The sequence below is a fragment of the Girardinichthys multiradiatus genome, chromosome 12 (assembly GCF_021462225.1).
Source record: "Girardinichthys multiradiatus isolate DD_20200921_A chromosome 12, DD_fGirMul_XY1, whole genome shotgun sequence".
In the NCBI taxonomy this organism is placed as follows: Eukaryota; Metazoa; Chordata; class Actinopteri; order Cyprinodontiformes; family Goodeidae; genus Girardinichthys; species Girardinichthys multiradiatus.
In genome coordinates, this window is record NC_061805.1 from 52278900 (window position 1) to 52304979 (window position 26080).

General features: G+C 44.4%; 2 protein-coding genes and 1 non-coding gene across 9 annotated transcripts; 1 reads left to right on the forward strand and 2 right to left on the reverse strand.

The window, feature by feature from the left end:
• The first annotated feature begins 1193 nt into the window (after nt 1-1193).
• tti2 (TELO2 interacting protein 2) lies at nt 1194-9949 on the forward strand. Of its 4 annotated transcripts, none has more exons than XM_047381680.1 (11): nt 1194-1331; nt 1856-2348; nt 2659-2831; nt 3072-3129; nt 4155-4283; nt 4427-4519; nt 4590-4771; nt 4987-5130; nt 5739-5898; nt 6732-6867; nt 8186-8324. In XM_047381680.1, the coding sequence occupies exons 1-10, from the start codon at nt 1318-1320 to the stop codon at nt 6810-6812; spliced, it is 1527 nt and encodes a 508-aa protein (XP_047237636.1). In that variant the 5' UTR covers nt 1194-1317; the 3' UTR covers nt 6813-6867; nt 8186-8324. The 4 variants fall into 4 exon arrangements, with proteins under 4 accessions (XP_047237636.1, XP_047237635.1, XP_047237633.1 ...); XM_047381679.1 differs by having other exon boundaries at nt 8183-8321; XM_047381677.1 differs by lacking the exon at nt 6732-6867 and having other exon boundaries at nt 8183-9949.
• A 458-nt stretch (nt 9950-10407) lies between these two features.
• On the reverse strand, nt 10408-24784 carry cntrl (centriolin). 4 transcript variants are annotated; one of them, XM_047381675.1, is made up of 20 exons: nt 24649-24777; nt 23095-23204; nt 19033-19176; nt 18836-18924; nt 18644-18751; nt 18424-18525; nt 18067-18203; nt 17438-17639; nt 13616-13721; nt 13357-13526; nt 13125-13198; nt 12877-13006; nt 12744-12811; nt 12546-12662; nt 12375-12438; nt 12143-12244; nt 11308-11425; nt 10836-11074; nt 10656-10750; nt 10408-10564 (listed from the first exon to the last, which is right to left on the reverse strand). In XM_047381675.1, exons 3-20 carry the CDS (start codon nt 19160-19162, stop codon nt 10495-10497), a joined length of 2121 nt encoding a protein of 706 aa, XP_047237631.1. In that variant the 5' UTR covers nt 19163-19176; nt 23095-23204; nt 24649-24777; the 3' UTR covers nt 10408-10494. The 4 variants fall into 4 exon arrangements, with proteins under 4 accessions (XP_047237631.1, XP_047237629.1, XP_047237630.1 ...); XM_047381673.1 differs by having other exon boundaries at nt 18424-18528; XM_047381674.1 differs by lacking the exon at nt 23095-23204 and having other exon boundaries at nt 18424-18528; nt 24649-24784.
• Nucleotides 17076-17148, reverse strand: trnaa-agc. Its single transcript has one exon. It is a non-coding gene; the product is annotated as a tRNA-Ala (tRNA).
• Nucleotides 24785-26080: the final 1296 nt, after the last annotated feature.

The window sequence follows — 26080 nt, forward strand, 5'->3', positions numbered from 1 at the left end:
GACCCTTCAGACCAGGTCAACATGATAGCTGGAAGAACCTGAACAGAAGACAACAGATAACTGGACCCTTCAGACCAGGATCCTCATGTCCTAAAGAGTGATCAGCTTTCATTCTAAAAGTTTGCAGTATGGAGAAGTTCTGAAAAAAATCAGATGTACGGCACTGTGCGTAGACACGTCACCGCGCACGTAGCCTTCATACGTCCCAATCTGCGGTGAATTCTGCACAGTTGCATGTGGCGCTTGGACCGCCTGGTCCCGCAATACATATGCAAAGTAGTATGAGGAGCCGGAAGTCACCCACCACGAGTCCAAATAACCATGGCAACGGTGCTGTGCTAGAACGAACCGGTTCCTTTCGGTGGAAAGACGAGAGAGACTGTGAAAACACACCATGAGGGATGCTTGTGGTGAATTACAGCAACCAACAACTACTTGAATGACATCAGCAACTCAAACCTGACTGAAAATAAAATGTTTGTCGCCTCGAACCCGTTTAGTTCTACAATATGTGAATCTAAACCAAACCGAGCTGTCTAGCTGTTGCCCTGAGCTCAATCATCCCCCAATGCTGATCATTATTATGATGTGAATATTCCTCCAATATTTCTATTAGGAAGACTGTCACCACACACAGTATATGAAGAACTTTAAATCTTTACGTCACGTAACAAAAATAGAAAATTACCAAGAAGCAGCCATCCTGCATGGAGGTTTGTTCCTAACTCAACTATTTTTTATAATTAGAATTATTTTGATAGTATAAATCATGAGTTGTGGAGACAAATAGGTTGCTCATATATTGAATTAAATTCCTGTTCATAAAAGCATTTTCACTTGGGGCTGGTGCCCTTATAGCAGCATGAGTGCAGTCACAGCTCTGATTACATTCAGAAATCAGATCCTCTCCATGTAAAGTTGAAAATTGTAATAGAAAATAAATAAATAAGGTAATTATTCAAGGTGAATAAATAAAGAAGCTATTTAAAATAGATTTATACATTCATGTCTCATTGAATAATTAAATTACTTCCTACATTTATTTATTTACTGCATTTTGTGTATTTAATTGTATGTTTATTTATTTATTAATGATTTATTTATTTCTGTATTTAGTCTTAATTCTGGCAGGATTGGTGCTTCCTCGTCTTATTATTGCGGGGAACACAAAGGAATCCGCTGTTCGATGTTTCCTCCGGAACAACAGAGGGCGGTAACGTGCTTCTCTCTCAGCCGGAAGTTGTTACCGGAAGCGCACCGTCGTCCCGCGGAGGCTGAAAGGAGACAGAACCAGAACCGTTGTGTTTCAGCGGAAGGATGGCTGATCCCGGGTGAGTTAGATTTTCCCAGGAGGAGGTTTTTAATTCGGGATGTTGGTCGTTTCGTATATTTTGTAGTTTCGTGTCCGACTGGACCGTGTGTCAAGTCGTACCCAGCTGGGGAGACGGCGGCGTTTCGATTTAAAGTAATGTTCTAAAATATACGGAGTTTACTGTAATGAAACGTTCTGGTTCGGCCAGGAAACTGGTCCAAAGGCTGAGTTAAAAGTTCCACTTAGAAGCTGGCGGGAAACAGGTTGGAAATGTAAGCAACTGAATCAGCTGTTTGTTTCCTCACAGCTACTTCCGGTTGTTGTTTCCATCTGAGAAATAAAAGTTTTGGTCTCAGTTGATGTTTGTTTGTATCTCTTTTCGTTCTGTTTGATCCATGACGTCCATTTATTTTATGGTTATTTTATTAGTTTATTCTTTGTTTATAGTTTAATACTCTGTTTATTCTCTCACAGATGTTTTCTGTATCATTTTATTTTCTAACTTAACTTTTTTGTAAAATGTTCTTCTTCCTCGCTTTTCAGGATGGAGATTTCATCTCTTCTTCATAAGCTTCATCTCTCCTCCTCCCCCTCTGATCCCCTCCCTGCAATCACAGAGCTCCTCTCTCAGCTGCAGAAGAAGCTGATTGGTGCAGTTCATAATTCGTGTGAAAACAGCTCAGTGGTTGGTCAGGTCGAGCATCTGTTTCAGACTGCAGATCCTGATTGGCTGTTCCCTTCTGTATCAGATGACCAGGAAACTGAATGGGTGGAACTTCGGTCAGCATACAAGTCTGTGATCAGTACTCTGATTGGCTGTGCAGCTCTACCAATCTGCGAGGATGACTGCAGCTCTTTAGACTCTGCAGCTTATCAGAGCATCCCAAGTCGGGCCACAGCTGTATGCTCTGCCCTCACGGCGCTGCTGGGAAGCTGGGATGAAGGATGCGGAGCCAGAAGAGATAAAACTGGGATGACTGGGTTGTTGCTTACTGTGGCTCCACCAATTTTCCTGTTTTCTGTCACACATTTCCAGGTGAGTCTGGAAACATTCAGTTTTGCTGTGAGCTGAAACTGGTGCTGATGCTGAGGGTATGAGGAACATCTCTGCGCCAGTCAGGTTAAACGCTGTATTACCGACCTGAACTTATATGTGTAATCAGTTACGGTTCTGATGAGTATTCTTCAACACGGCCCAGACTCACTAAGACAAGCTGTCAGACAGTGACTTTTAATAAAATGATCATTTGATGGAAAAACAGCATTAAAACATGGTTACATTAATCTCAGATGTGATTGGCTCAGAGTGAGCTCAGATGGTTCTGACCGGTCCGTCTGTGCTCTAGGACCAGCCATGGAGCACCGCCTCTTCCAGGACGGCCGCACGACATCTTCATGAGGCGCTGGTGAGGGTGGGTGGCTGGAGAGACTCTGCTCACCTCCTGATGGGGGACGAGTACACGGAGGACAGAGGGATTCTGGGCGGAGTCCTCGACATCCTGCTGCCTCAGCTGACCAAGTGAGAAGTTACTGCTGATGGGGGACCAGTTAGGGCGCATGATCAGAAGAGGCTCTGCTGTGTGTCTGAATGCTCTGCAGCCCTGCTTTAGTTCTGACTCAGGCAGAAGTTGACAACAAGAAAGGTTCCCCTAAATGAACCTACAGACCTCTGAGCTGCAGCTCGTTTCTGATCTGAGTGGTTCTGTCTGAACTGGACTCTGCAGCTCACAGGTCCTCTGATATCCTGTTTGTGTCGCAGGGATTCGTGGCATCGCTGTGAGGCTGTGAAGCTCGTGTTTGTTTGGACTCTCCTGCAGGTGAGTATCACCTGTCAGTATCATTCATTGGGTTGACATGGCAACCGCATGGAAACCACTGTGGATTTATGATTCATAATTTTACTCCAGAACTTTATTGTTAGTGTGGTGAAGTTGAGGCTGGAGTTTAAAATGAGATGTTTGTATTATTAATATTTTTATTTTATTAACCTATTAACTCATTCTTTGATTAATCTGTTATTCTAAACAATGTTTTCTTCCCAACATAGTTAATTATGATGTAAGGTGCTGTATGTAAACTTCAGTAAGCAGGTGCCTCTCTGTGATTGGTGGAGCCAGAAGTTGGATGGATGTATTAGTTATTGAGGAGGAGGCCGTGACTATTTAATAAAAACCTCTTTTTGTATCCCTCAAATAAAATGTAACGAAATTTCCAATATTAAGGTATTATATGTGTAAAATGTCCCCTGCAGCAGGAATATGAATGTATTTAGAAATAAAACAAGCTGAACTGGAACCGAACTGGAACTGAACTGGAACTGAACTGGAACCGAACTGGAACTGAACTGGAACTGAACTGGAACCAAACTGGAACTGAACTGGAAGGAGCCTCAGTCCAAACCAGTCATTCAGACGGATAACTTCGGCAGCCCAGCGTCTCATCAGGCCCGGTGCTTCTGCTGCTGAGGTTACTAACGAAACCTCACAGAGCATCTAAAACCTTCTTTATGGTCTACTAACTTTCAGACTTCAGATAACATCAGCCTTTGATTTTTGTTAAGATTTTTAAAGTAATTAAAAAGCTGAGTTGACTAAAAGTATCGATGTCGGACATGTACTCTGTTGCTGTAGCGCAGCAGCTCTGAACCCCATCAACAGAAAACCAACAACTACTAGAATTAAAGAGAATCTTCTGCCTTTTAAGATGAGTCTGAAGTGGTCGAAGGTGTTTGGATGTCAAAGACGGATGCTACAGTTCGTCTTCCTGCTCGATAACGTCAGAATATCTGGCGTGTGATTGGCCGATCTCCTGGTTAACGACAGGTGTGTTGTGGTTTTCACAGGTGACCCGACCCGTCCTGTCCCCCTTCCTTCCCCGCCTCCTCCCCCCTTCGCTCCTCCTGAATGACCACTACAGGCCAGACAACTGCATGCTGGGAGTTGGCTGTGTGCATCACATCGTTCTCAACACGGTCAGAACCTTCACATGAACAGAACCTAAACATGTCCTGTTGCTGAAACACTTATTCATATTAATCCTAATGTGAGCGTGACATCACTCAGCCTCATGATGATGATGATGATAATGATGATGATGATGTCTGTGTGTGTCCAGCCTGCTGCAGACCTTCGTCAGTTTAACAGAGCAGAGGTTCTGTATCAAGCTCTGTTTAAACACCTGTACACCAGTGAGGCTGCTGTCATCCAGGTAACACACACACACACACACACACACACACACTCTGACCCACTTTTCACCTCTGACCTTCATCCTGCAGCTCGTCCTCTCCTGCCTCCTCGACCTGCTGCTCATTTTGGAGAAGCCCCCTTCCTCCACCAGCCACAGGAAGCCCTGTCGCCATGACGACGTGCTGCGTCTGTTCCTGACTCACATGGAGGTGGAGCACAAGGTGGCGCTGCGGCGTGTCTACGCCTCAGCCCTGCCGCTCTACGTGGAGAGGTGTGTTTGATTTTCACATCTTTACTCTGATCAGAGGCTGGCTGCAGATTGGGTTTGTTTGCTCTGAACTCAAATTCGTAGTTTTTCTGCGCAAACCCATCAGGATGCTCAGCATGAGTACATGAGTGGGTATCAACAGGGACAATTTTACAGTTGGGACACCTCCACCTGTGGGTGGGGCCAAAATCAGCCTCACTGTGTGTGTTTGTGTGCAGAATGGGCGTGGCTGTGTGCAGACACCTGCAGCGGGTGGAGAGGGTGGTGCTGGGATATCTGGAGGTCAGAGATCCACCTGAGGAAACAAACCGGCTAATGATCCTGGAGGTCCTGCAGAGAACGATCAAAGTGGCTTGGCCACGGTAACTGCAAACACACACACACACACACACACACACACACACACACAGCCAGAGCAACATACCTGCTTTCAGTGTAGAAGCCATACTTTATTTAGACATGAGTCAATGATAAATCTCCTTTAGCTGTGATCTAGATCTATGTGTTTTGTCTAGGTTGGACCTGACCTAAAACTGGTATAAAGAAAGTTCATAAATCAAACAAATAATGAAACTCCAAGACAGCTTCATTCAACTTAGTAATTTAGCAACTAATTTCAACCTTTTCTCAGTTGTTGCAGTAATAATTTCAACGTAAGATACTCCCAGAATGGTAAACATGACCAGATATTTCCACGTGTCGTTAAACAACCGAGCTGTTCAGGCTACGCTCTAACAGCAGGACGGTTCCTCTGGACCTGACCGAGGTCTGTCCAGCAAGACTTATCACTTCCAGGCAGAACGACATCCAGAGGTGCTCGAAGGATCAAACACAGGAATATGATCCTGAATCTTAACTTAAACCTTCTCAGAAATTCTCCAGAACTGTTGATCAGGATTAAAATGAATTCTGGTTGCTGGAAACTTGCTAGAACCACTTTTCTCTGACCTCTGACCTCTACCCACCCCAGCATGGCGTGTCGCGTTGACGTCCTCCTACGATGCTTGCTGCGGCTGCTGGTCGACGTCTCCTCGGACTCGAGCGTCGGCGGCCCGGTCCGACAGGAGCTGATGGATCAAAGCTCCGCCTCCATTCGCCTGCTGGACGCCTGTTCAGAGGGGCGCGTTCAGGTGAGTCACCTGGTGGTGCCGCTGCAGCTTGATCGCTCAGAGCTAAAGGAGTTAACCCGATCAACCAAATAAATATGAATATTTCACTCGGTTTGAACAATAATGTTGATCAATTGAATTTTATACAGTTTTTAACATGGAGAATAATGGTTGAATAAAAGAAAAACCGTGAGAAAAGAATCAAATAAAAAAGAGAATAAAAAATAAAATATAAGTTGATGTGGAAACATTAATATAACATAAACATAATCAATAATCAAATGTGAACAAATCCAAAAGGTTTTTATTTATGTACAATTTATTTCTTAAACAGTTAAATTAAATAAACACAAGAAAAAGATGAGGTAAAAAAGTGAATTTTATAATACTATAGTATAGTATTATAAATATTATAATTATATGAATAAAAATGGCAATAAAAGTTTATTTTAATCATAGTTGAACAGAAATAAATAAATAGTTCAATGCTTTTAACATTTGATCTTATTTTAGGAAACAATACAATTTTGAATTAAGCTGAATTTACAGATTTCTACCAAGAATTAATTAGTGGGAAAATACTTTAAATATTAAATAAATGATATTTCTGAATAAACCAACTGGCTTTTAGGCAAATGTAAGAAAAGACTTTAAATTAAAACGTCATTAAAACCTTTAATGGTCCAACCTGGAGAATATTAACTAGTGGATGAAAGGGGCCTGTAGATGGCGCTGTTCTGGTTAATTTGGATAACAAGCTCTGTGTTTTTATTGAAAAACCATATGGACCGATAAACTGGGCCAGTTGGTCCGGTTCTGATTCTGGTTTTAATGCAGGTTTTTCTCTTTGTCAGCGGCTCCTCCTACAGCTTGACAGCCGCTGCTGCAGCACCCAGGTGCTCAGTTGCCTGGCAACAGTGACAGCAGACAGGTGATGGGCACACCTGGAGGCGGAGCTCTGAGACAGACCCGGCAGGCTGAACACCTGAAGTGAGTCGGCGCAATGTTCAGATGAGTCTGAACGGTAACCCACCAGAACCGGATCTGAACAAGAGAGATAACTGAATCCAAACAGGAGGCCCAGTTATTCCCACCAGACCTGAACAGAATCGGGCCTCAGCTTATTATTTCAAAGTAGAAATTTGACCCGTGTGAGAGGAAAAAATGAAATGGATTCAGAACCAGAACCGTTCCTTTCTTTGAACAAACATGAGGGAATGAACAGAGTCAGACTCACGCCGCCATGGAGCGGATCCTTCCTCATGATTTTTAATAACATTTTAAAATCTGGTTCCTGTTTGTTGGATCTTGCAGAGATGTGGCTGCTGCAGAACTTTTACTCTGAGATACAAACATGCTGTAGAACCCTTTCTGTCCCCGAGATCCCTACATGACTCAGTTCTGCAGATGTCGGTTATGCTTTAACACCATGACACCTTCACTGAGCCTTAATGGTTCTGCTGGAGAACTTGAGTCCAATATTCTTTCTGCATCAGAGCGTTTACAATATTCCGTACCGGTACCTAGTTTTTTGGGACCTGCCCCTGAGCAGGTCCAATCGGGACCGAGTCGGGACCACATGTGACGTGAACAGACTGCTGTTCACTGATTGGCTGTGGGACCAGGAAGAATGAGAAGGTTTCCAAGAGGCAGAGCAGGGAGAAACTTCAATAATGTTCAGGACCAAGCGGGTCAAACCCAAATATATTTTAATTATTTTTTAAATCATAAACCAGCCTGAAGGCTGAAAGAAAAGGGACACATCAGCTTTCTGAATGACACGCAGGTAGGGGGCGCTGTAGTTAATAACATCCTAACCTGATCACATAAAATCAGCTGTTCAGACGCATCAAAACACAAACAAACCGCCATGAAACAACGGGTTTGTTTTCTATTTATTTATCGTTTCATTGAGATTACTTTAACGTGACAATTTCACACAGTAACGTTAATAGCAGCACAGCGACCTGATGGCTGGAGGCAGAGCTTTAAACCAGAACTCAGTGGGTCCATGGAAACCCAACAAGTTCTGTATGGTGTGGACTGGAGCAGTGGAAAATGGATTAAATAGACTCAGACTAACTTGTTAAATGTTTAAAGTTTCAGCTCCATGCTTCACTTCTTCAGGTTTCACCAACAAACTGAACACTTCTTGTCTTTAAACTGAGTCCATTTTCAGTTTCTGCAGAACTTTTATCAAAGTTTCCTTTGATGCTGAGCTCAAACTGAACCTGATCCCGCTCTGTGGTCCAAATCTCTGGTCTCAGATGTAGAACCATAAACCTGCTGTCTGTTTTATATCCAGCAGGGGGCATCACATCTGACAGGAAGGCGTCAGGAGGTGAGAGAAAGGTGGAAGGAGGTGACATCAGTGCAGGTCAGCCCTGTGGAAACTACAAATACTTCAACGATGGACTACAAACATGGCTTCAGAAACTGTGCTGCAGGTGTAATTAAACCACACAGAGGAAAATCCACATGCTGGTTTCTCTGTCCAGAACTAGAACCCACAGAACCCCATCAGTCACAGCTGATCCGTGTGAAAAATAAAACATTTTTTATTATTCTGGTGTTTTTCTGCAGTCCTCTGCTTTTTGTTTCATTCTTATCCCGACCCGGAAAACAAGTTCCACATTCTTCCAGGCTTTCCTCAGCTCTGTGGGAACGCTGATCGAAGGGTCACTTCCTGTTGGTTTTTCACAGTAAAACGCAGAAACGTGAGAAGGTTCACTGACAGTGGTTTAACATGAACAAACAGCAGTGGTTCTACCTGGATTAGGTCCTCTTGCTGTGTTACATACAGGTGTCCTGCTCTCCACCGTCTCTGAATCAGACACCTTACTGTTGAGGTGGTGTCAGACTGCAGACTGAACATGGTGAGATGTTTTAGGAAACGAAGATGATGGAAACTCTCAGTAACCTGCAAACCAGATGAACCTGAAGGCGGCTCCCTCAGGATTCATCTCTTGTTGTAGGTCCTTCTTGTTTTTGCTCAGTCTGCAGTAAAACCTGGTTCTGTCCAGAGCTCCTACTGCAGTAAGTAAAGCTTAGTTCTTTGCAGGCTCAGATGTTTCTTAGTGGTCCATCTTCTTCAGCTTGGTTGGGAGCAGTTGCCATACATGATGCTTTTAATTAGATGTCATATGAGTTTAATTAAGCATTGAGTAGTACTGTAGCAGCGTGCTTGGAGGTGTCATTCTGACAGGTTGGATTCGTCTGCTACCAACAGGTTGAAACCTGGTAAATCACATCTTCTCCGATGTGTGACGTGAAGTTTGATTCAGATCTGATGTTTGGAGAGCTGGATTTCAGATGGTTGTGCTGCAACTGGTTTGTTAAAGGGGACAAATCATGCAAAGTCCACTTTTTTTAGCTTTTAAATCCACGTTGTTATGTACTTAGAGTCTGTAGGAGGGCAGAAAAGTTGAATTTAGTCTTTCCAGGTGCTGCGGAGATTTCTTTATATTCTGTTTGGGTCGTATTTTTTTTATTTTGTTCAGTTTTCTCTCATCTGTTATGTTTTTCCAACTGTAACGTCGCAGTATTTACTGCAGAACAGCTAAACAAGGTCATGGACTGCTGGCAAATCAATTTCACGTATGCGCCATATTTATTTCTCGCTGCGATTTTGCAGTCAGGTGTGCTGAAGCTGCGAGTGTTTGAGTAGAAATGTTGAGTTGTTGCGTGTAGCATCAGAACCTCTTCAAAGTTCCTGGTAACATTTTATTTTCATGTAAATGTTCCCACATCTTCGTCTGCATGAAGCTCTTCAAGGCCAAGTTCTTCATCAACCTCCTACAGTATCAAGAAGGATTTGACTTCATCTGATTAACGGATCAGTTCCTTCAGTCTATAGAAACGACGACGCAGCCAGCTGCAAATAACGCTAAAATGACAACAAACTTTATTTTAGTCCTGGCCATGGTTCTGATAGCACCGGGTCTTCTGCTAAAGTTAGCGCTGTGTGTTGCTTTTAGCTCCTGGAGGACAGAACCGTACTGCAGCTTTTTATATTATTCTCATCACATTAACAGTTTTTATTGTTTTTGCCATGTTTGTCTTGTTTCTGTGGCGCTAGATAATGATCAAACTACAAAAATGGCTGAACAGGGTGGAGTGGAACGATCTTTGACCTGGAGGGGCGCGGTGTGAAGGGCCTGAGTAGCATTTAAAGAGACGGCACCAAAACGAGTTGCTCTCAGACGGGAAGTTCAGACCAAAGCATTGAGGTTCCACTTCATATGGAGCTTCAGGCTGATCTCAGATCAGCTGAGGACAAGTAGAAGCACTTCTCCTCTGAGGTCACCTTCTTTCTTTTGTAACACCGCCTCTTTTATGTAGCTCCTCCCACCACTGCTGATGACAGTTTTTCTCTAACTTGTAGCCCCTCCTCCTTCCATTGCGTCCCTTCCTCTTTAAAAATAAATATTTTAGCTACAGCGCCACCTGCTGACATAGATTATTTGACTCCACACTAACTGAAAATTGGAGTTTCAGTCAAAATAAAACTTTGACTAAAACTATTTTCTCTTTATCTTAAACTAAAACAGATTTATTTAATGATGTCATCGGCTAACGTGCCGCTGATTGGCTCTTGTCTATCTGACCACTCCCTCTTTACAGATTTGGGTGGGACGTAGCTCCTCCCTCTTTTTTAGATAGCTCCACCTCCATCACGGACAGACACCTGTCACACAGAGTGAAGTCAGAGGATGAGAGATGGAGACAGTTTGGATCTTTCAACGTTGTGGTTTTTGTTTCAGGAACTGGTTTCATACCTGTCAGTGTGCCTCCTTCTGGCCTCCAGGTATCTGCACTGCTCCTGCAGGGTGCTCCTCTCCTCCTTCCTCCTGCTCAACTCGTGCTGCACCTCCTGCACAGAAACCAACATCACCTCCTACTCCTCACTTCAACACAAGATCTGAGGTGCAGCAACACTAGCGAGGACAGACGGAGACCTGCAGCGCAGCTCTCTGTCGCCTCATGTCTTTCAGACTTGATGCTGCATCTTCTTTGTATGATGCTACTTCCTGCTGCAGCTCAGCCAGCTCCTTGCGTTTATCATCCACCTCGCCCTTCATCTTGTTGAAGTTCTCCCTCATCTTCTGCAGCTGCTGCAGAGTCTGTGAGCATTTGGTTTTCACCTCCTCCATCACCTCCTGCTCCACCATCACCTCCAGCAGGATCTGTTTGAGCTCTGAACACAGACACAAGCTCTAATCAGGTGCCCCTTCTGATGAGTGTTTTCCAGGTGACACTCAGCAGCTCTGCAGCTTTATGTCTCCAGCAGGAAGATGTTTGTCAGAGTAAAATCGCTTTTAAAGCTTCTGCAGCAGAGCCAAAGCGTTGCCTGGTCCACCATAAACTCTGCTGATCATCATTTGGATGGTTGGTTGTGAATTAGAAGGAAACATCAGATCATCAGGTCACCTGTTTGGTGTGAGGTCAGCTCTGCCTTCACTCTGATCAGTCTCTGCTCCTCCTCTTTTACACTTGAACCTGTGGACCTCCTCTCAATGAACAGCGCCTCCTGCTGCTCAAACAGATCCTGAACAACAGAAGAACAAACAGGAAAACATTTCAGTGATTAAAGATGGTATTTAATCAGAAAACCGTCCTGCAGAACATTAAGATGTATCGTCATCAGACTATATCACAGTGAAGTCTGCAGACCATGGATGAAGCTCAGCAGATGGACAGACCAGACTCATCTCCTCAAAAGATACTGGTCCACAGCTGGACCAGATCAAGGGTCATCACGACATCTTCAAACTGATTCACAGTGTTTTGATACACAGTCACAGTAAAAAGAAAGTACACCCCCTCTAGATTATCAGGTTCTACATAGTTTGGATCTGTGCAGCGGTCTTGAAAGACATGATTTGCAGCAATCAGACAGGAAATGGGCAGAGAGAGAAGAGGGGAAGACATGCAGGAAAAGTCGCCGGGTCGGGAATCGAACCTCAGGGCCTCTATATGTCGGCGCCCCCGCTCTACCGCTACACCACACGCCGCCCTGGAAAAGTATCTTAAAATGAAAAATCTTTATCAATTTTTTTACAGCTGAAGTTAGACTGAAACAATTTTAGAAGCTGGAATGGACCCGATCAGTTTTATCCTGATATATAAGAACCTCCAGAACCTCATCAGGTTCTGTTTATTCTTCTATCAAGAATCTGTCTGTGGACAGGTTAAACAGTCTGGACTTTCAGTCTGCATTAGGACAGACAGGAGGTTCATGAGTCCTTCCCCTCCTCTTCCTCACCTTGATGATGCTCAGCAGGCGCTGCTCCTCCTCTCTGAGCTTCATCACTCTGTCCTCAGCAGCCTGCAGCTCCTCTTTCTTCAGAACCAGCCTCTGCTCCTCCTGAACGAGAACATCAGTTGTTTCTGTTTTCTATAACCAGCAGCGAACTCTCAGAGCTGTGAAACAGAAGCTTCTGCTGTTCACAAGAAGGTTCTTCACCTCCTCCTATTTAACACAAAGCAGCACTTACCTGACAGGTGAGTGGGTCCAGGTGCTCCTGAGCCCCCTGACAGTCTGACAGCAGGTCGGCTGGTCTACGCACACACACACACACACACTGAAACCTTCAGAGTAAAAAGACTTACTTCTGCGTGCTCTCTGGAAGCTTTTATTTTGAAGGAGCTGCAGGTGATTGCCTCACCTGCGTGGATGTCTGCAGATCTTTGATCCAAGCCGGTGGAGCTCCTTCTGTCTGCTCCTCGGCTTCTCCTCCACTTCCCTCTTCCTCCTCAGCTGCTCCGCCTCCTCCTGCAGCTTCCTGATAATACATCACATGATGAGGATGAGGAGACAGAAGAAGGGAAAAAGATGAAGGAAAGAAGAAGAGATTACAGTTTACCTGAGGTGTTGTGTTGCCTCCAGCAGACAGGTGGCGCTGTCCTCCAGTCTATGCTGCATTCTGTCAGCCTGAGGGGAACATTTGGGTCAGTTGAGGTTGTGGAGGTTCTGGTGCTCACCGTTTGTTTGCTTACGGTTCTTCTGGCGGTTTGCCGGCAGCTCTGAGCCTCCAGCAGCAGCCGATCGGCCTGACGGAGCTCCGCCCGTCTCTGCAGCAGAGTTTCTTCCAAACACTCGAGCTCATCACACACCTGCAGCACACTCCTGGGTGGACGCGCACACACACACACACACACACACACACACACACACACACGTTTTTCTGGATTTGAATCATTTGTTTTGTGTGTGTATCAGTGGATGAACTGCGTTAGTCTATGACCTGCGTCGTCTCAGGGAGCGTTGCAGCTTCTTCGCCTCCACTTTGTGCACACACCCTGACACACACCTGCTTCCCTGTGGACACACAGGTGAAATCAGCTGTTTAGTGACATCACATCTCCTGGCTGAACAAACCAATCAGCCGAACGGGAGAACGTTTTTTTTTTCCACTTTCCTACTTTAAAGCTGTAAACCAGCTGCTCTGAGGTCCTTCAGATAGCTGAGGCCCTCACCTTGTCTCTGTGGTGTTGGATGCCACAGCACTGTGCAGTGCCCCCTGTTGGAGGACCACAGAGCAGCCAGCTGAGGCCCACTAGGGGACCCTGAGCCTCAGAGATCCCAGCAGAGACGCCTTCAGACGGATTAGGAGGAGTTGGAGGAATCTCTCCTCCAGAGACCGACTCTGCAAGAAGAACATCATCAACCCATCGCTCTGGACAAACACTCTGCCCATGGTGTCTGTGTTTGTTGGGGAGAGGTAGACCCACTAACCTCCTCCTGCAGGAAGGACGTCCTGCTGCTGCCCCCTGTCAGGAGAACTGAGGTACTGCAGCCCTAAACCTGAGTCCTGAGTCCCCTGAGGGGCCAGACTGGGAGCCTGAGACAGAAACCCAGAGCTGAGCAATAACTTCTCTGCTTTAACGTGTTATTATTCTGCTGCATGTTTTATCTACAATGAGCGGAACATGATGGCGAAGCATGACAACAAAACAACCCAAATAAATCCTGACTAGAGTCTTAAAACTAACATCCCAACCATGGGGGAGAAATAAAACTGAAGTTAATTTATAGCTGGTTTAAAAGGATATTAATCACTGCAATAAAACTAAATAAATTATTACAGGGAATAAAAATGACCTAAAATAAATAAAAGAAACAATAAGTAACTTAAGGAGGATTTAAATAGGACTAAATGATCTTAAGTTGCTGAACCACCAGAATAAGACCGAGGTTTGTTACTAACAGTATCAATGTTCTCTGCTGCCCTCTGCAGGAAGGTTGTTCCACAGAAAACCCTGCATCATGGGTTTCTGCTCAAACCTTCATTAGAAGACCATAAAATCAGACGTGGTGAGTCTGTGAGACCATTAATGTTGTTAAAGGATCAAACCTACATTGACGGAAGCGCTCTTCATCAGCATCCATGCGGCTGAGTTTGTGGTAGTAGCCATATTTTCTGCATTGGACCAAGAAATAACTGCTCTGTTCATGTTCTCCAGATGATTTCTGATGTGATGTTTGAATCTGGTGCTGAAGAGCTCTGGCTCTGATAAAACCCTGTTATATTCCTTATCTGCTTCTTATCCAGAAACATTTAGTGTTTAAGACAGATGTAACTGTGTGAATTTGTAAATGTTTTATTTGTATCAGTTTCTGCAGACGTGAAATAGATGCAGCTGTTCCATCCTTCATCTGATCATCTTCTGCATGCTACATTTTTAGCTCTTCTTTAGTTTTCTGATTTATCTCAGGGAGATTCAACAAAAGAAATCAGAACCAACTGTTCAACACGTTTGGATCCCATCAGCAGCTCAGAGACTTTAGAAGGACCTTCACTGTATAAACACCACTGATTGTTTAATTAGCAGCTGAAAGCACTTTTATTTTCATCAAACTTCAGTTGACCATACAGTTTTCTGCATTTTATTGTATTTATTTGATGCCTTGTTTTCATCATTTTCTTTCTTGTAATTTTATTCATTTGTAATTTTGAATCTTTATTATTCTCCTGTTTTAATATGAAGCACTTCATATTATGCTCTAGTATGCAGGACCTACAGGTTTAATTCTCGGCTGTCTGTTATGTGTTGAAACAACACTGGGTCATTTCTGGGGTTTAAGAACCCTGGGTCGGTACTGGACGGGCACTGAGTGAAACAGCAAAGCCAAAAACTCAAAGATCTTCAGAAAACTTAAAAGTTTCCAGCACAGATCAAAGCAAAGCTTTCTGGTTGTTTCTGATCCTCTCTGCTGATGCATGATGACGGATTGCTTCAATCAGCTCTCCTTATATGGAAATCGTCTTATTAATATACAGGTCCTTCTCAAAATATTAGAATATTGTGATAAAGTTCATTATTTTCCATAATGTAATGATGAAAATTTAACATTCATATATTTTAGATTCATTGCACACTAACTGAAATATTTCAGGTCTTTTATTGTCTTAATACGGATGATTTTGGCATACAGCTCATGAAAACCCAAAATTCCTATCTCACAAAATTAGCATATTTCATCCGACCAATAAAAGAAAAGTGTTTTTAATACAAAAAACGTCAACCTTCAAATAATCATGTACAGTTATGCATTCAATACTTGGTCAGGAATCCTTTGGCAGAAATGACTGCTTCAATGCGGCGTGGCATGGAGGCAACCAGCCTGTGGCACTGCTGAGGTCTTATGGAGGCCCAGGATGCTTCGATAGCGGCCTTTAGCTCATCCAGAGTGTTGGGTCTTGAGTCTCTCAACGTTCTCTTCACAATATCCCACAGATTCTCTATGGGGTTCAGGTCAGGAGAGTTGGCAGGCCAATTGAGCACAGTGATACCATGGTCAGTAAACCATTTACCAGTGGTTTTGGCACTGTGAGCAGGTGCCAGGTCGTGCTGAAAAATGAAATCTTCATCTCTATAAAGCTTTTCAGCAGATGGAAGCATGAAGTGCTCCAAAATCTCCTGATAGCTAGCTGCATTGACCCTGCCCTTGATAAAACACAGTGGACCAACACCAGCAGCTGACACGGCACCCCAGACCATCACTGACTGTGGGTACTTGACACTGGACTTCTGGCATTTTGGCATTTCCTTCTCCCCAGTCTTCCTCCAGACTCTGGCACCTTGATTTCCGAATGACATGCAGAATTTGCTTTCATCCGAAAAAAGTACTTTGGACCACTGAGCAACAGTCCAGTGCTGCTTCTCTGTAGCCCAGGTCAGGCGCTTCTGCCGCTGTTTCTGGTTCAAAAGTGGCTTGACCTGGGGAATGCAGCACCTGTAGCCCATTTCCTGCACACGCCTGTGCACGGTGGCTCTGGATGTTTCTACTCCACACTCAGTCCACTGCTTCCGCAGGTCCCCCAAGGTCTGGAATCGGCCCTTCTCCACAATCTTCCTCAGGGTCCGGTCACCTCTTCTCGTTGTGCAGCGTTTTCTGCCACACTTTTTCCTTCCCACAGACTTCCCACTGAGGTGCCTTGATACAGCACTCTGGGAACAGCCTATTCGTTCAGAAATTTCTTTCTGTGTCTTACCCTCTTGCTTGAGGGTGTCAATAGTGGCCTTCTGGACAGCAGTCAGGTCGGCAGTCTTACCCATGATTGGGGTTTTGAGTGATGAACAAGGCTGGGAGTTTTAAAGGCCTCAGGAATCTTTTGCAGGTGTTTAGAGTTAACTCGTTGATTCAGATGATTAGGTTCATAGCTCGTTTAGAGACCCTTTTAATGATATGCTAATTTTGTGAGATAGGAATTTTGGGTTTTCATGAGCTGTATGCCAAAATCATCTGTATTAAGACAATAAAAGACCTGAAATATTTCAGTTAGTGTGCAATGAATCTAAAATATATGAATGTTAAATTTTCATCATGACATTATGGAAAATAATGAACTTTATCACAATATGCTAATAGTTTGAAAAGGACCTGTAATGTCCTTATTGGACTGTGCCACGGTCTGAATGTGACGATACGACGTCTTGATCCGAGGTGAAGATCATGAATAGGATCTGTTTGACTTGCAAAGCGTTTCAGATCATATTTGTTGTACTTTGGCGCAATATAAAACTGAGTGGAAATTATTTTAAAGTTTATAACAGGAACTATTTGAAATCCTCCTTCCTGTTTGGTCTGTGATATCTGGGTCAGGTTTGGTTCTCCAGGAGAAGCTGAGCCTGAAGAATGTCTCCATGCTCCAATTACAGCTGGGTTGGGGCGAAGGGGGGTGAAAAGGTCATGGAGAATGCGGGCATTGATCCCGCTACCTCTCGCATGCTAAGCGAGCGCTCTACCATCTGAGCTAATTCCCCTGCTGACACCTGCTGTGTCGCTCACTGCCGACCGCAGGCTGGTTTCCTCTGGAAGTTCTCCCACCTCCAGAAAATAGAGACGTGAGGACAGAACCGGGACTGTAAGAACTGAGACAATGTGGCCCAACTCCAGCTGTGAGATTTACTTCAACAACATGAAACCAGCATTAGGCTCTGAGCTGCTGGTCCAGTCAGTGGTCAGAGGTCAGTAGGTGAAGGCAATAAAAGATTCAGAAGCTGCTTATCTCTGCGCTGTTAATCTGAAGATGATGACCCAGCTGATACTGACCAGGTTCAGTTGAACGAGTCCAGTCCTGCTATGAGATCTGAGCAGATGGTCTCTGAGTCTCTGCAGCTCCTCCTTTAACTCCCAGTCAGAGTCCTGCTCCACTGTCTGGTTCTGGCCCTGCTGGAGCTCCTGTCTGCTGGCCAGGTTCCCCTGGGCGGACTTCTCAAGCTGCTCAATACTCCCAAACAGCAAGTCCTTAGGACTGAGAGGGACAGAGATGAAGATGGAGCAATAAGGTTCTGTTGACAGAATCTGAGCCGAGCAGTACCAGAAGAGAAAAACCAAGTCACAGAAGTAAAATATGACTGTTATGTTGTAAACCAGCTCCATTTCTACAGCCTGAGAGTTGGACCTGATGTTGCACTTCAAAGTGGAGTTGAGCTTGAAGGATCTGAAGGTGCAGGAGAACATCTGGATCAGACCTATATCTCCTACTCTAGAACTTTCCTCTCAAACTTCAAGTTGTTTGACAAACAGATCTGACTGAAGGTGTTTTATGCCTCGTCTCGATTCTTCCTGCTCAGAACCGCAGCACTGTTGGACAGGATTGGGTTGTGGTCCAAAAGACTGCAGACTGTTTTACACAAAATCTGCAAAAATAATGCAATAATTTTTTGCTGTTCTGGTACCTGACTTTATCCTTTGGTGCTCTCTGGTTCTCCTGAAGTTCTGATAGACCAACTGTAAACCGCTCCAGCTGGGTCTCGGTCTGATTTAACTGGGATTTACTTTGATCCAGTTGGACCTGGAGTCTCTGGTTACCATCCTGCAGACAGACAGAAGCCCACCTGGGTTATCTCTGGTTTCTCTTTCATTGGTTCCTAATTGCCAGCTGAATTTTCCTGCTGGTGTTTAGGAAGAAACCAAATCAGTAGTTATTCAGCTTTTTTGACCAAATCTTAAATAAAAACTCCAGATTTAAAATTAAAACATTTTTAGCTTTGGCCTGATGTGCAATAAATGCTAGTTAAATGTGCTAATCTCACCTGCTGGGTTAGCTCCTCCTTCAGCTGCTGAAGCCCCTCCTTCAGCTCCACCTGTCTGTCCCTTAGAGCCTGAGCCTCCATCCACAGTGCAGACAGCTCCTCCTGCTGGACACAGAGGGAGTTAACAGCATGTGCTGAATAAAGGACTGAAATATGACCTTCTGCAGCTGAGTTTACAGCATTACTTCCTGATACTTTGGCTTTTAATCAATCCACTGACCTGTGTGTCGTGTAGCTGCCTGCAGTGTCTCTGAGCATCCTCCAGGAGGCGCTGCAAGCTCTGGTTTTCAGTCTGTAAAACATGGACTTGCAGCTGAGAGCGCCAGGCCTGTAACACAATGCCAAAGTTCACAGATGAACCAGGTCCACCCCAGCTTGCAGGAGGATTCAGGTCTGAAGAATACTTTGGTACCTGCTGCCTCATTCCTCTCAGATACTCCTGAAGTCCACAGATCACCTCCTCCAGATCCTTCTGGAGAGCCTCGTTGGCCAGAATCTGACCTGAAGGAGAAGGAGGGTTAGAATTTTTCAAACACCTTCACTTGAAGGGTCCAACAGCCAATCTGAAGGCTGGAGGCCCTGAACTGCTCTGTGATTGGTTATCCTCACCACTGGTCAGCTGCTGCTCCAGCTCCTTGATCTCCTGCGTCTCCATGGCGATTCGTGACAGCAGGTTGTCGAGGCGACCCTCCAGCTCACTGTCCTTCCTGCTCATGGCGCTCAGCAGCTGGACCCTCATTTGGTCATATGGGCCTGACAGGAAGCAGCAGTTTCAGGTTGGATCTCAGATCCGAACATCTCAACCATTTAAAGTCAGCAATGAATCATTGAAATAATCAGGATTTAAAGTTTGGTGAAAATTCTTCTGAGCAGCTTCTAAACATCAGAGGGTCCAGGTAATGTTTGAAATGTTCTTTTAAAACGTTTTCAGCTGATGATGAGCAGAACCAGCTGGGTCCGTTAGGAGGACATCATAACATAGAGTTAAAGCACAAACTGAGGCATCCAAAGCTCCACCAGAGGATCAAGGTGCTTATCTGAAGCTCATCACATGTTGTCACCACATTATTCACTATTAAACCTTTGAGAATCATTGGTCTTAAACTGAAAGGAGGATTTTAACACCAACTGAGCAGAAGACTGATGCTGATCTCCGGTCCTGTGTTTGGTTCTGTCCTGAAAGATCCGCAGACAGTCTGGAGATCAGGACCACCATGGGTGATTTAAAAAGATGATGCCGACGATGACCGCCTCGGAGCTTCGCTCTCTCTTTGTTTTTGTATTTTGTGCCTTTTTATGTTTTTCGAGCCACAGTCCTGTGGTCTCATTCAGTAGAGAGGAACTTCTCAACATCAGAGAGTCCTCTCTTGGGTTTTTTTCACCATCTTTCATCGATCTGAGGTTCACTGAGCTCCTGGCAAGTGGAGCTGCGGCTCTAAACGGGATCCTGCGCCGAAAACGGCGGAGGGGAAACCGTGCTGGTAAAGCTCCGCAAAAGAGGACTACAAACACCACTGCCTTCAATCCATCTGGCAAATGTCCGCTCTCTAAGTAACAAGATGGACGAGCTGCTTCTTCTCACCGGTAAAAACTCGGACCTCCGTGGATCAGCGGTTCTCTGCTTCACCGAGACATGGCTGAGTGGACACATCCCGGACCGAGCACTGCTGATGCCGGACTTCCAGCTGTTCAGAGCGGATCGCAGCGTGGAGCTATCGGGGAAGAGGCGAGGAGGCGGAATCTGCTTTTATATAAATGAAGGTTGATGCAGAGACGTAAAAGTTCTGGAGAAACATGTAGTCCTGATCTGGAGTCATTTTCCATAAACTGTAAACCGTTTTATTCACCAAGAGAGTTTTCCTCGTTTATAATAATTGGCTCATATTTTCCACCTCATGGCTGAACTTCTGCTGCTGAAAAACATCTTGCTGAGCTGATTACAGACCTGGAGAAAAAATACACGGACTCTTTCATCATAATACTGGGAGATTTTAACAGAGCAAACCTCTCCAATGAACTCCCCAAATACAGACAGCATATTAAGTGTCCCACCAGAGACAAAAACACACTGGACCATTGTTACACAGCTTTAAAGGACTCATATCATGCTGTTACCAGGGCTGCTCTGGGTTTTTCAGATCATTATCTAATCCACCTCATCCCAACCTACAGACAGAGACTAAGAGCTTCCAAACCCAAGGTTCACACTGTTAAGAAGTGGACTGAGGAATCAAAGCAGATGCTACAGGCCAACAAACTAACAAAGGAGATCAAAGCAGCCAAGAGAAGCTACAGTGAGAAGCTGAAGAACATCCTTTCTACTGGTGACACTTCAGCTGTATGGACTGGTCTCAGAAACATTCAGGAACAAATTTGACCCGTAAAACAACCAACCCTCCACCTTCAGATCCTCTACCTGCACTAAAGATCTCTGAGGAAGATGTAAACAGGCTCTTTCAGTGCATGAAAACAAAGAAAGCTGGAGGACCTGATAACGTCTCCCCATCATGTCTGAAAGCCTGTGCAAATCAACTCGCTCCGATCTTCACAAGGATCTTCAACAAGTCACTGGAGAAATGTGAGGTCCCCTCCTGCCTCAAACGATCCACCATCTTCCCGGTTCCCAAGAAACCCACCATCGTAGGATTAAATGACTACAGGCCTGTAGTCCTGACGTCTGTGGTCATGAAATCCTTTGAGCGGCTGGTGTTGAAGCACCTGAAAGACATCACAGGCCTCCTGCTGGACCTCCTGCAGTTTACTTACCGAGCAAACAGGTCAGCAGATGATGCTGTTAACTTAGGTCTACACTTCATCCTGCAACACCTCGACCACCCAGGGACGTACGCCAGGATCCTGTTTGTAGACTTCAGCTCGGCCTTCAACACCATCATACCAGACATCCTCCACCAGAAGTTCACCCAGCTCAACGTCCCAGCCTCCACCTGTCAGTGGATCAACAGCTTCCTGACGAACCGACAGCAGCAGGTGAGACTGGGGAGCATCTTCTCCTGATCCAGATCAATAAGTACTGGTGCCCCCCAGGGGTGTGTTCTATCCCCACTCCTCTTCTCTCTGAACACAAATGACTGCACCTCATCGGACTCGTCCGTGAAACTCCTGAAGTTTGCAGACGTCACCACTGTCATTGGACTGATCCAGGACGGTGATGAGTCTGCATACAGACAGCAGGTGGATCGGCTGGTACACTGGTGCAGTCAGAACTACCTTGAACTCAACCCACTCAAGACTGTGGAAATGGTGGTGGACTTTCAGAGAACACCACCCCCATACACCCCCCTCACCATCCTCAACAACACTGTATCGGCCGTGGACCACTTCACGTTCTTAGGAACCACCATCTCTGAGGACCTGAGATGGTCTTCACACATAGACACTGTTCAGAAGAAGGTCCAGCAGAGACTGTACTTCCTGAGGCAACTCAAGAACCTCAACCTTCCACAGGAGCTGTTGGTCATCTTCTACACTGCCATCATTCAGTCTGTCCTGTCTTCATCCATCTCAGTGTGGTTTGGATCATCCACCAAACAGGACAGGTCCAGACTGCAACAAATAATCAGGACTGCAGAGAGAATAATCAGGGCTGACCTTCCCTCCATCCAGGACTTATACAGGTCAAGGGTCAGGAGAAGGGCAGCTAAAATCTCTGCAGACCCCACACACCCTGCACATAAACTGTTTAGAGTTTTACCTTCAGGTGGCGCTACAGAGCACTGTTCGCTAAAACCAGCCGCCACAGAGACAGTTTCTTCCTCCAGGCTGTTTCTCTGATGAACATTTAATAGAGAACAGAACAACAGCATACAGATGTTACAAATGTACCTTTTTATTAGATATGTGTATATTGTAAATATGTTTATTCTGTAATACAAAAACAGAACCAGAGAGCAAAGTGTACCGGAGTCAAATTCCTTGTTTGTATGTAAGAACTTGGCAATAAAGCTGATTCTGATTCTGATCATTGAGATTAGTTTGGACACGCAAGCAGGAAGGGTTTCTTCCAGAACATCAGCTTGAGTTTGGATCAGAACCAGGCCTCTATCAGGGTCTATGGCTGGTGGTGACAGCATAGAGCAGGAAGACTAAACGTCTGTGGAGAACCCAGACACTGATCTCATCTCTACCATCTGAGCAAATTAACCTTCTGAAGAGCTGGAGACACAAACACTCCCCCTGCTTCTTCTGCTTCTCCTCCTCAGAAATATGAGGTAAATAAAATTTTAATTTCTGGATTTAAACACCAGCTTCACCTGAGCAGGTTTCTTCATCACAGTTTAACCTGCTGCAGATACTGACCCTGTTTCACCTCATGTAGGAAAATACCGAACAGCCACTGGAGGACCTCCAGAGCTCCTGTTCAGGCAGCCCTCAGTCAGCAGGAGGAGCAGATGGAGGGGTGTGTGTGTGTGTGTGTGTGTCAGATGGTAGAGCGCTTGCTTAGCATGCGAGAGGTAGTGGGATCGATGCCTGCTGTAACCTGAGATGTCTGACACTGGATCAGACTGTGGTCCTCCTGGAGAACCACATGAAGACCCTCATACAGGCAGGGCTAAGGAAGGAAAGCCAGCTGGCTACACAGGAACATACAGGGATGTACAGACTGCTGAACTGTTGTAGATGTGAACTAGAGGCTGCTACAAAGTACAGAACCTGTTTCTGAAGCAGCGTCACCTGGTCCAAAGTTACATGAAAATGCAGGAGGACCGATCCCTTCAAGGCTCCAGACATTCAGGATGTGAGCCAATCAGAGGTAGAGGAACCTGAGTAAGAAAGAAATGAGGGCTGAATGTGTGCAGCAGGAGAACCATTTCCTCTTCTACACAGAACATCTCCTCAGGCTGATGGGATCATCTCAGCCTCTCTGGTATTTGTTTCTCATGCAGCTATCTGTCTAGTAGCAAACTTAAGATGTTGTTCCTCAGCATTGTATGTAGATTTAACACGTGTATGAGTTACAGGCTCTACTTAATGAAGATGATGAAGAACTGGTCTCTTTAGTCCAATTTCTTTATGTCTAAAGGTTGACCTACAGGCATACAGAACATCACCAAACACACAGGTGACCTGCTCCACTACAGAAAGTCAATGAAACGAAATGTGTTTTCGGCAGATTTAAATTAATGTTAGAGCGACTGTTCCAGAGCTTAGGGGCCACCACAGAAAAGGTTCTATCACCTCTGAGCCGAACTGGATCCAAGAGCAACTGACCAGATTAAATAAGTAGTTGGATGTCAGGCCTGTGAGACTTTTAAAGGTTGGTAGTAAAATTATGTAGTAAACAGGAAGTCAGTGCAGACTAAAATGATTTGACTACATCATTAAAATCATGGTGTGACTGTAAATGATTAAAAACACGTTTCAAAATTGGTCTAAAATCACATCAGTAGGTTCTGAGAGGTTGTATCACAGCAAGGTTGAAGGACGTCAGCCATGCCTTAATTCAGGCAACAACACACAACCCAACAGTCTTCAGAACCACCTTAAAAATGGTGGCGGGACACACCGCTTGACCTGTGGCTGGTATGGAGGCTTCTGAGACCAGAGTGGATGGAAAAGATCTAATGCTGGCAATCTTTCTTTTAAAAAGAGCCCAGGTGCTGGTTCTGTGAGGTTCTGTGAGGGTTGTTCGATACCAGGTCTCATGAATGTTGAGATTTTGCATTTTTTTGTGTTCTCTGATATTCTACAAGGCTGTCCAGTAAGATCTAAAGATGGTCTTCACTGTTTTGGTACCTGAAGACTATTTTATGCAGGATAAATGAGCTTTTATTTAGATAAATGAATTCAGCCCAAACATGAAGAGAATGAACTATGATTCATTATTAAGTTTAACTAATCTGTTACACTTAATAAAGTTCTGGAGAACACATCCCATCATCTGGGTTCTTTCAGACAGAACCTGAACTATTCATGAATGGACCAATGATCTGTGTAGCTTCTGGACATGATCATCCTAAATGCTTGAAGAGAAAACAAACTAAGTACTGAGAGAAGTTGCTGCTTCTACAGTGGCCTCCCAGATGGGAAAAAATATTCCCAGTAAGGACGCCGCTCCTTCTGCTCTGTGGAGAAAATGGAAGATGAAGAAGCCAGCTCAGCCGGAGGAGATCAACTTCTGAACTGTGAGTCCAAGGAGTCTCTGCTCCTGGATTCCTGGATCTAATCCATGTTTTCTGAGAGAATCTATCACAGCATTCAACTCACTCTGTCCTCCTTTTCATCATCAGGCAGCAGATGGAGCTCCTGGCCGACCTCCTCCTCCTTCCTCAGTTCTCCAACATCTATCCCTTCATCTTAACTCCCTCTTTTCTTCTCTCCGTTATAAACTTCTGCTCCTCCCTTCACTCTGCTCTTTGAATAAAAACAGGAAATCTTTCTTTTAGCCAATCAGAGAAGAGAGTGCTGTGTCACAACAGGCTGCTGTCCAATAGGAGCAAAGAAAAGCCAGAAGGCTCAGGATTTCTTAAAGGGACAGTGACCTGATTCTCTACTTAAGTGTAGGCTTTCATAACTGACTTCACTGTATTTGAAGAAGGGAATATTCAAATTGATCAGAGCAGAATATTAAAACCTTTAGAAACTTTCTGACCAATAAAGCAGACCTTGGATCAAGTCTTTTCTTTACAAGTCATGAGTAAATATCGAGTCAAGTTCCATTAAAGACAGAAAAGTCCAAAGTGCAGGTCCAAAGTTAATGTATTCAAGTCTTGAGTGGAGTTGAAGTCCTTTAATTTTGAGTCTTAAACTATGTAATTTAAGTAAAGTAAAAATATTTTTGAGATTTTTATTCATCAGAACAACCAGCAAGAGGAAGTGATTGTCTGTCCTGATTTTGGTTTTTATAGTAAATATTAACCAAAATAAATAAAACTTTCAGTAAATTTAGAGAATAATTACAAACTGATCCATCATAAAGAATAACTGGATTTCTATAAAAAATAAAAATAACTTAACATTTAGCTAACATTTAAACTTTAGCTAGTATTAAGCTAACATTAAGCAAACGTTTAGCTAGCATTAAGCTAACATTAGCTAGCATTAAGCTAAAATTTAGCAAGCATTAGGCTAACATTTAGCTAACTTAGCCCTCTTTCTTTCTAGATGAAACGACTAAAGGAGCTACAACCATTAACATTTATTTTTCCTTCCCATAGAAATTACCCCTGGATCAGTGCTTCTTTGTTCTCTCTGTGTCTCTGCTCTGTTCTCTCAAACCTCCAGTCGGTCGTGGCAGATGGCCGCTCACACTGAGCCTGGTTCTGGTTCTGCTGGAGGTTTCTTCCTGTTAAAAGGGAGTTTTTCCTCTCCACTGTCGCTACATGCATGCTCAGTATGAGGGATTGCTGCAAAGTCAACACCAGTGACTGTCCACTGTCTCTACATGCTCATCCAGGAGGAGTGAATGCTGCAAGTCACTGACTGGATGCAATCTGCTGGGTTTCCTTAGATAGAAAAACTTTTTATCCAATTTGAATAAATAACTGAATCTGACTGAACTGTTCAATTGTTAGGATTAATAGGAATGTATGAACCTGACTGTTCAAATTCAATTCAATTCAAAAATACTTTATTAATCCCAAAGGGAAATTAAATGTTGTTATAGCTCATATTATGAAGGTTTCCTCAAAGAGCCGTT

Coding starts and splice junctions, on each gene's coding strand:
- tti2 (XM_047381677.1), top strand. Junction 4,520..4,589: donor GTGAGGCTGCTGTCATCCAG/GTAACACACACA, acceptor TTCATCCTGCAG/CTCGTCCTCTCCTGCCTCCT. Junction 5,899..8,182: donor GTTCAGAGGGGCGCGTTCAG/GTGAGTCACCTG, acceptor TTTTATATCCAG/CAGGGGGCATCACATCTGAC.
- cntrl (XM_047381674.1), bottom strand. CDS start 19,162: ATGAGGGTCCAGCTGCTGAGCGCCATGAGCAGGAAGGACAGTGAGCTG. Junction 18,752..18,835: donor TGAGAGGAATGAGGCAGCAG/GTACCAAAGTAT, acceptor ATTGTGTTACAG/GCCTGGCGCTCTCAGCTGCA. Junction 18,529..18,643: donor GGCAGCTACACGACACACAG/GTCAGTGGATTG, acceptor CTCTGTGTCCAG/CAGGAGGAGCTGTCTGCACT.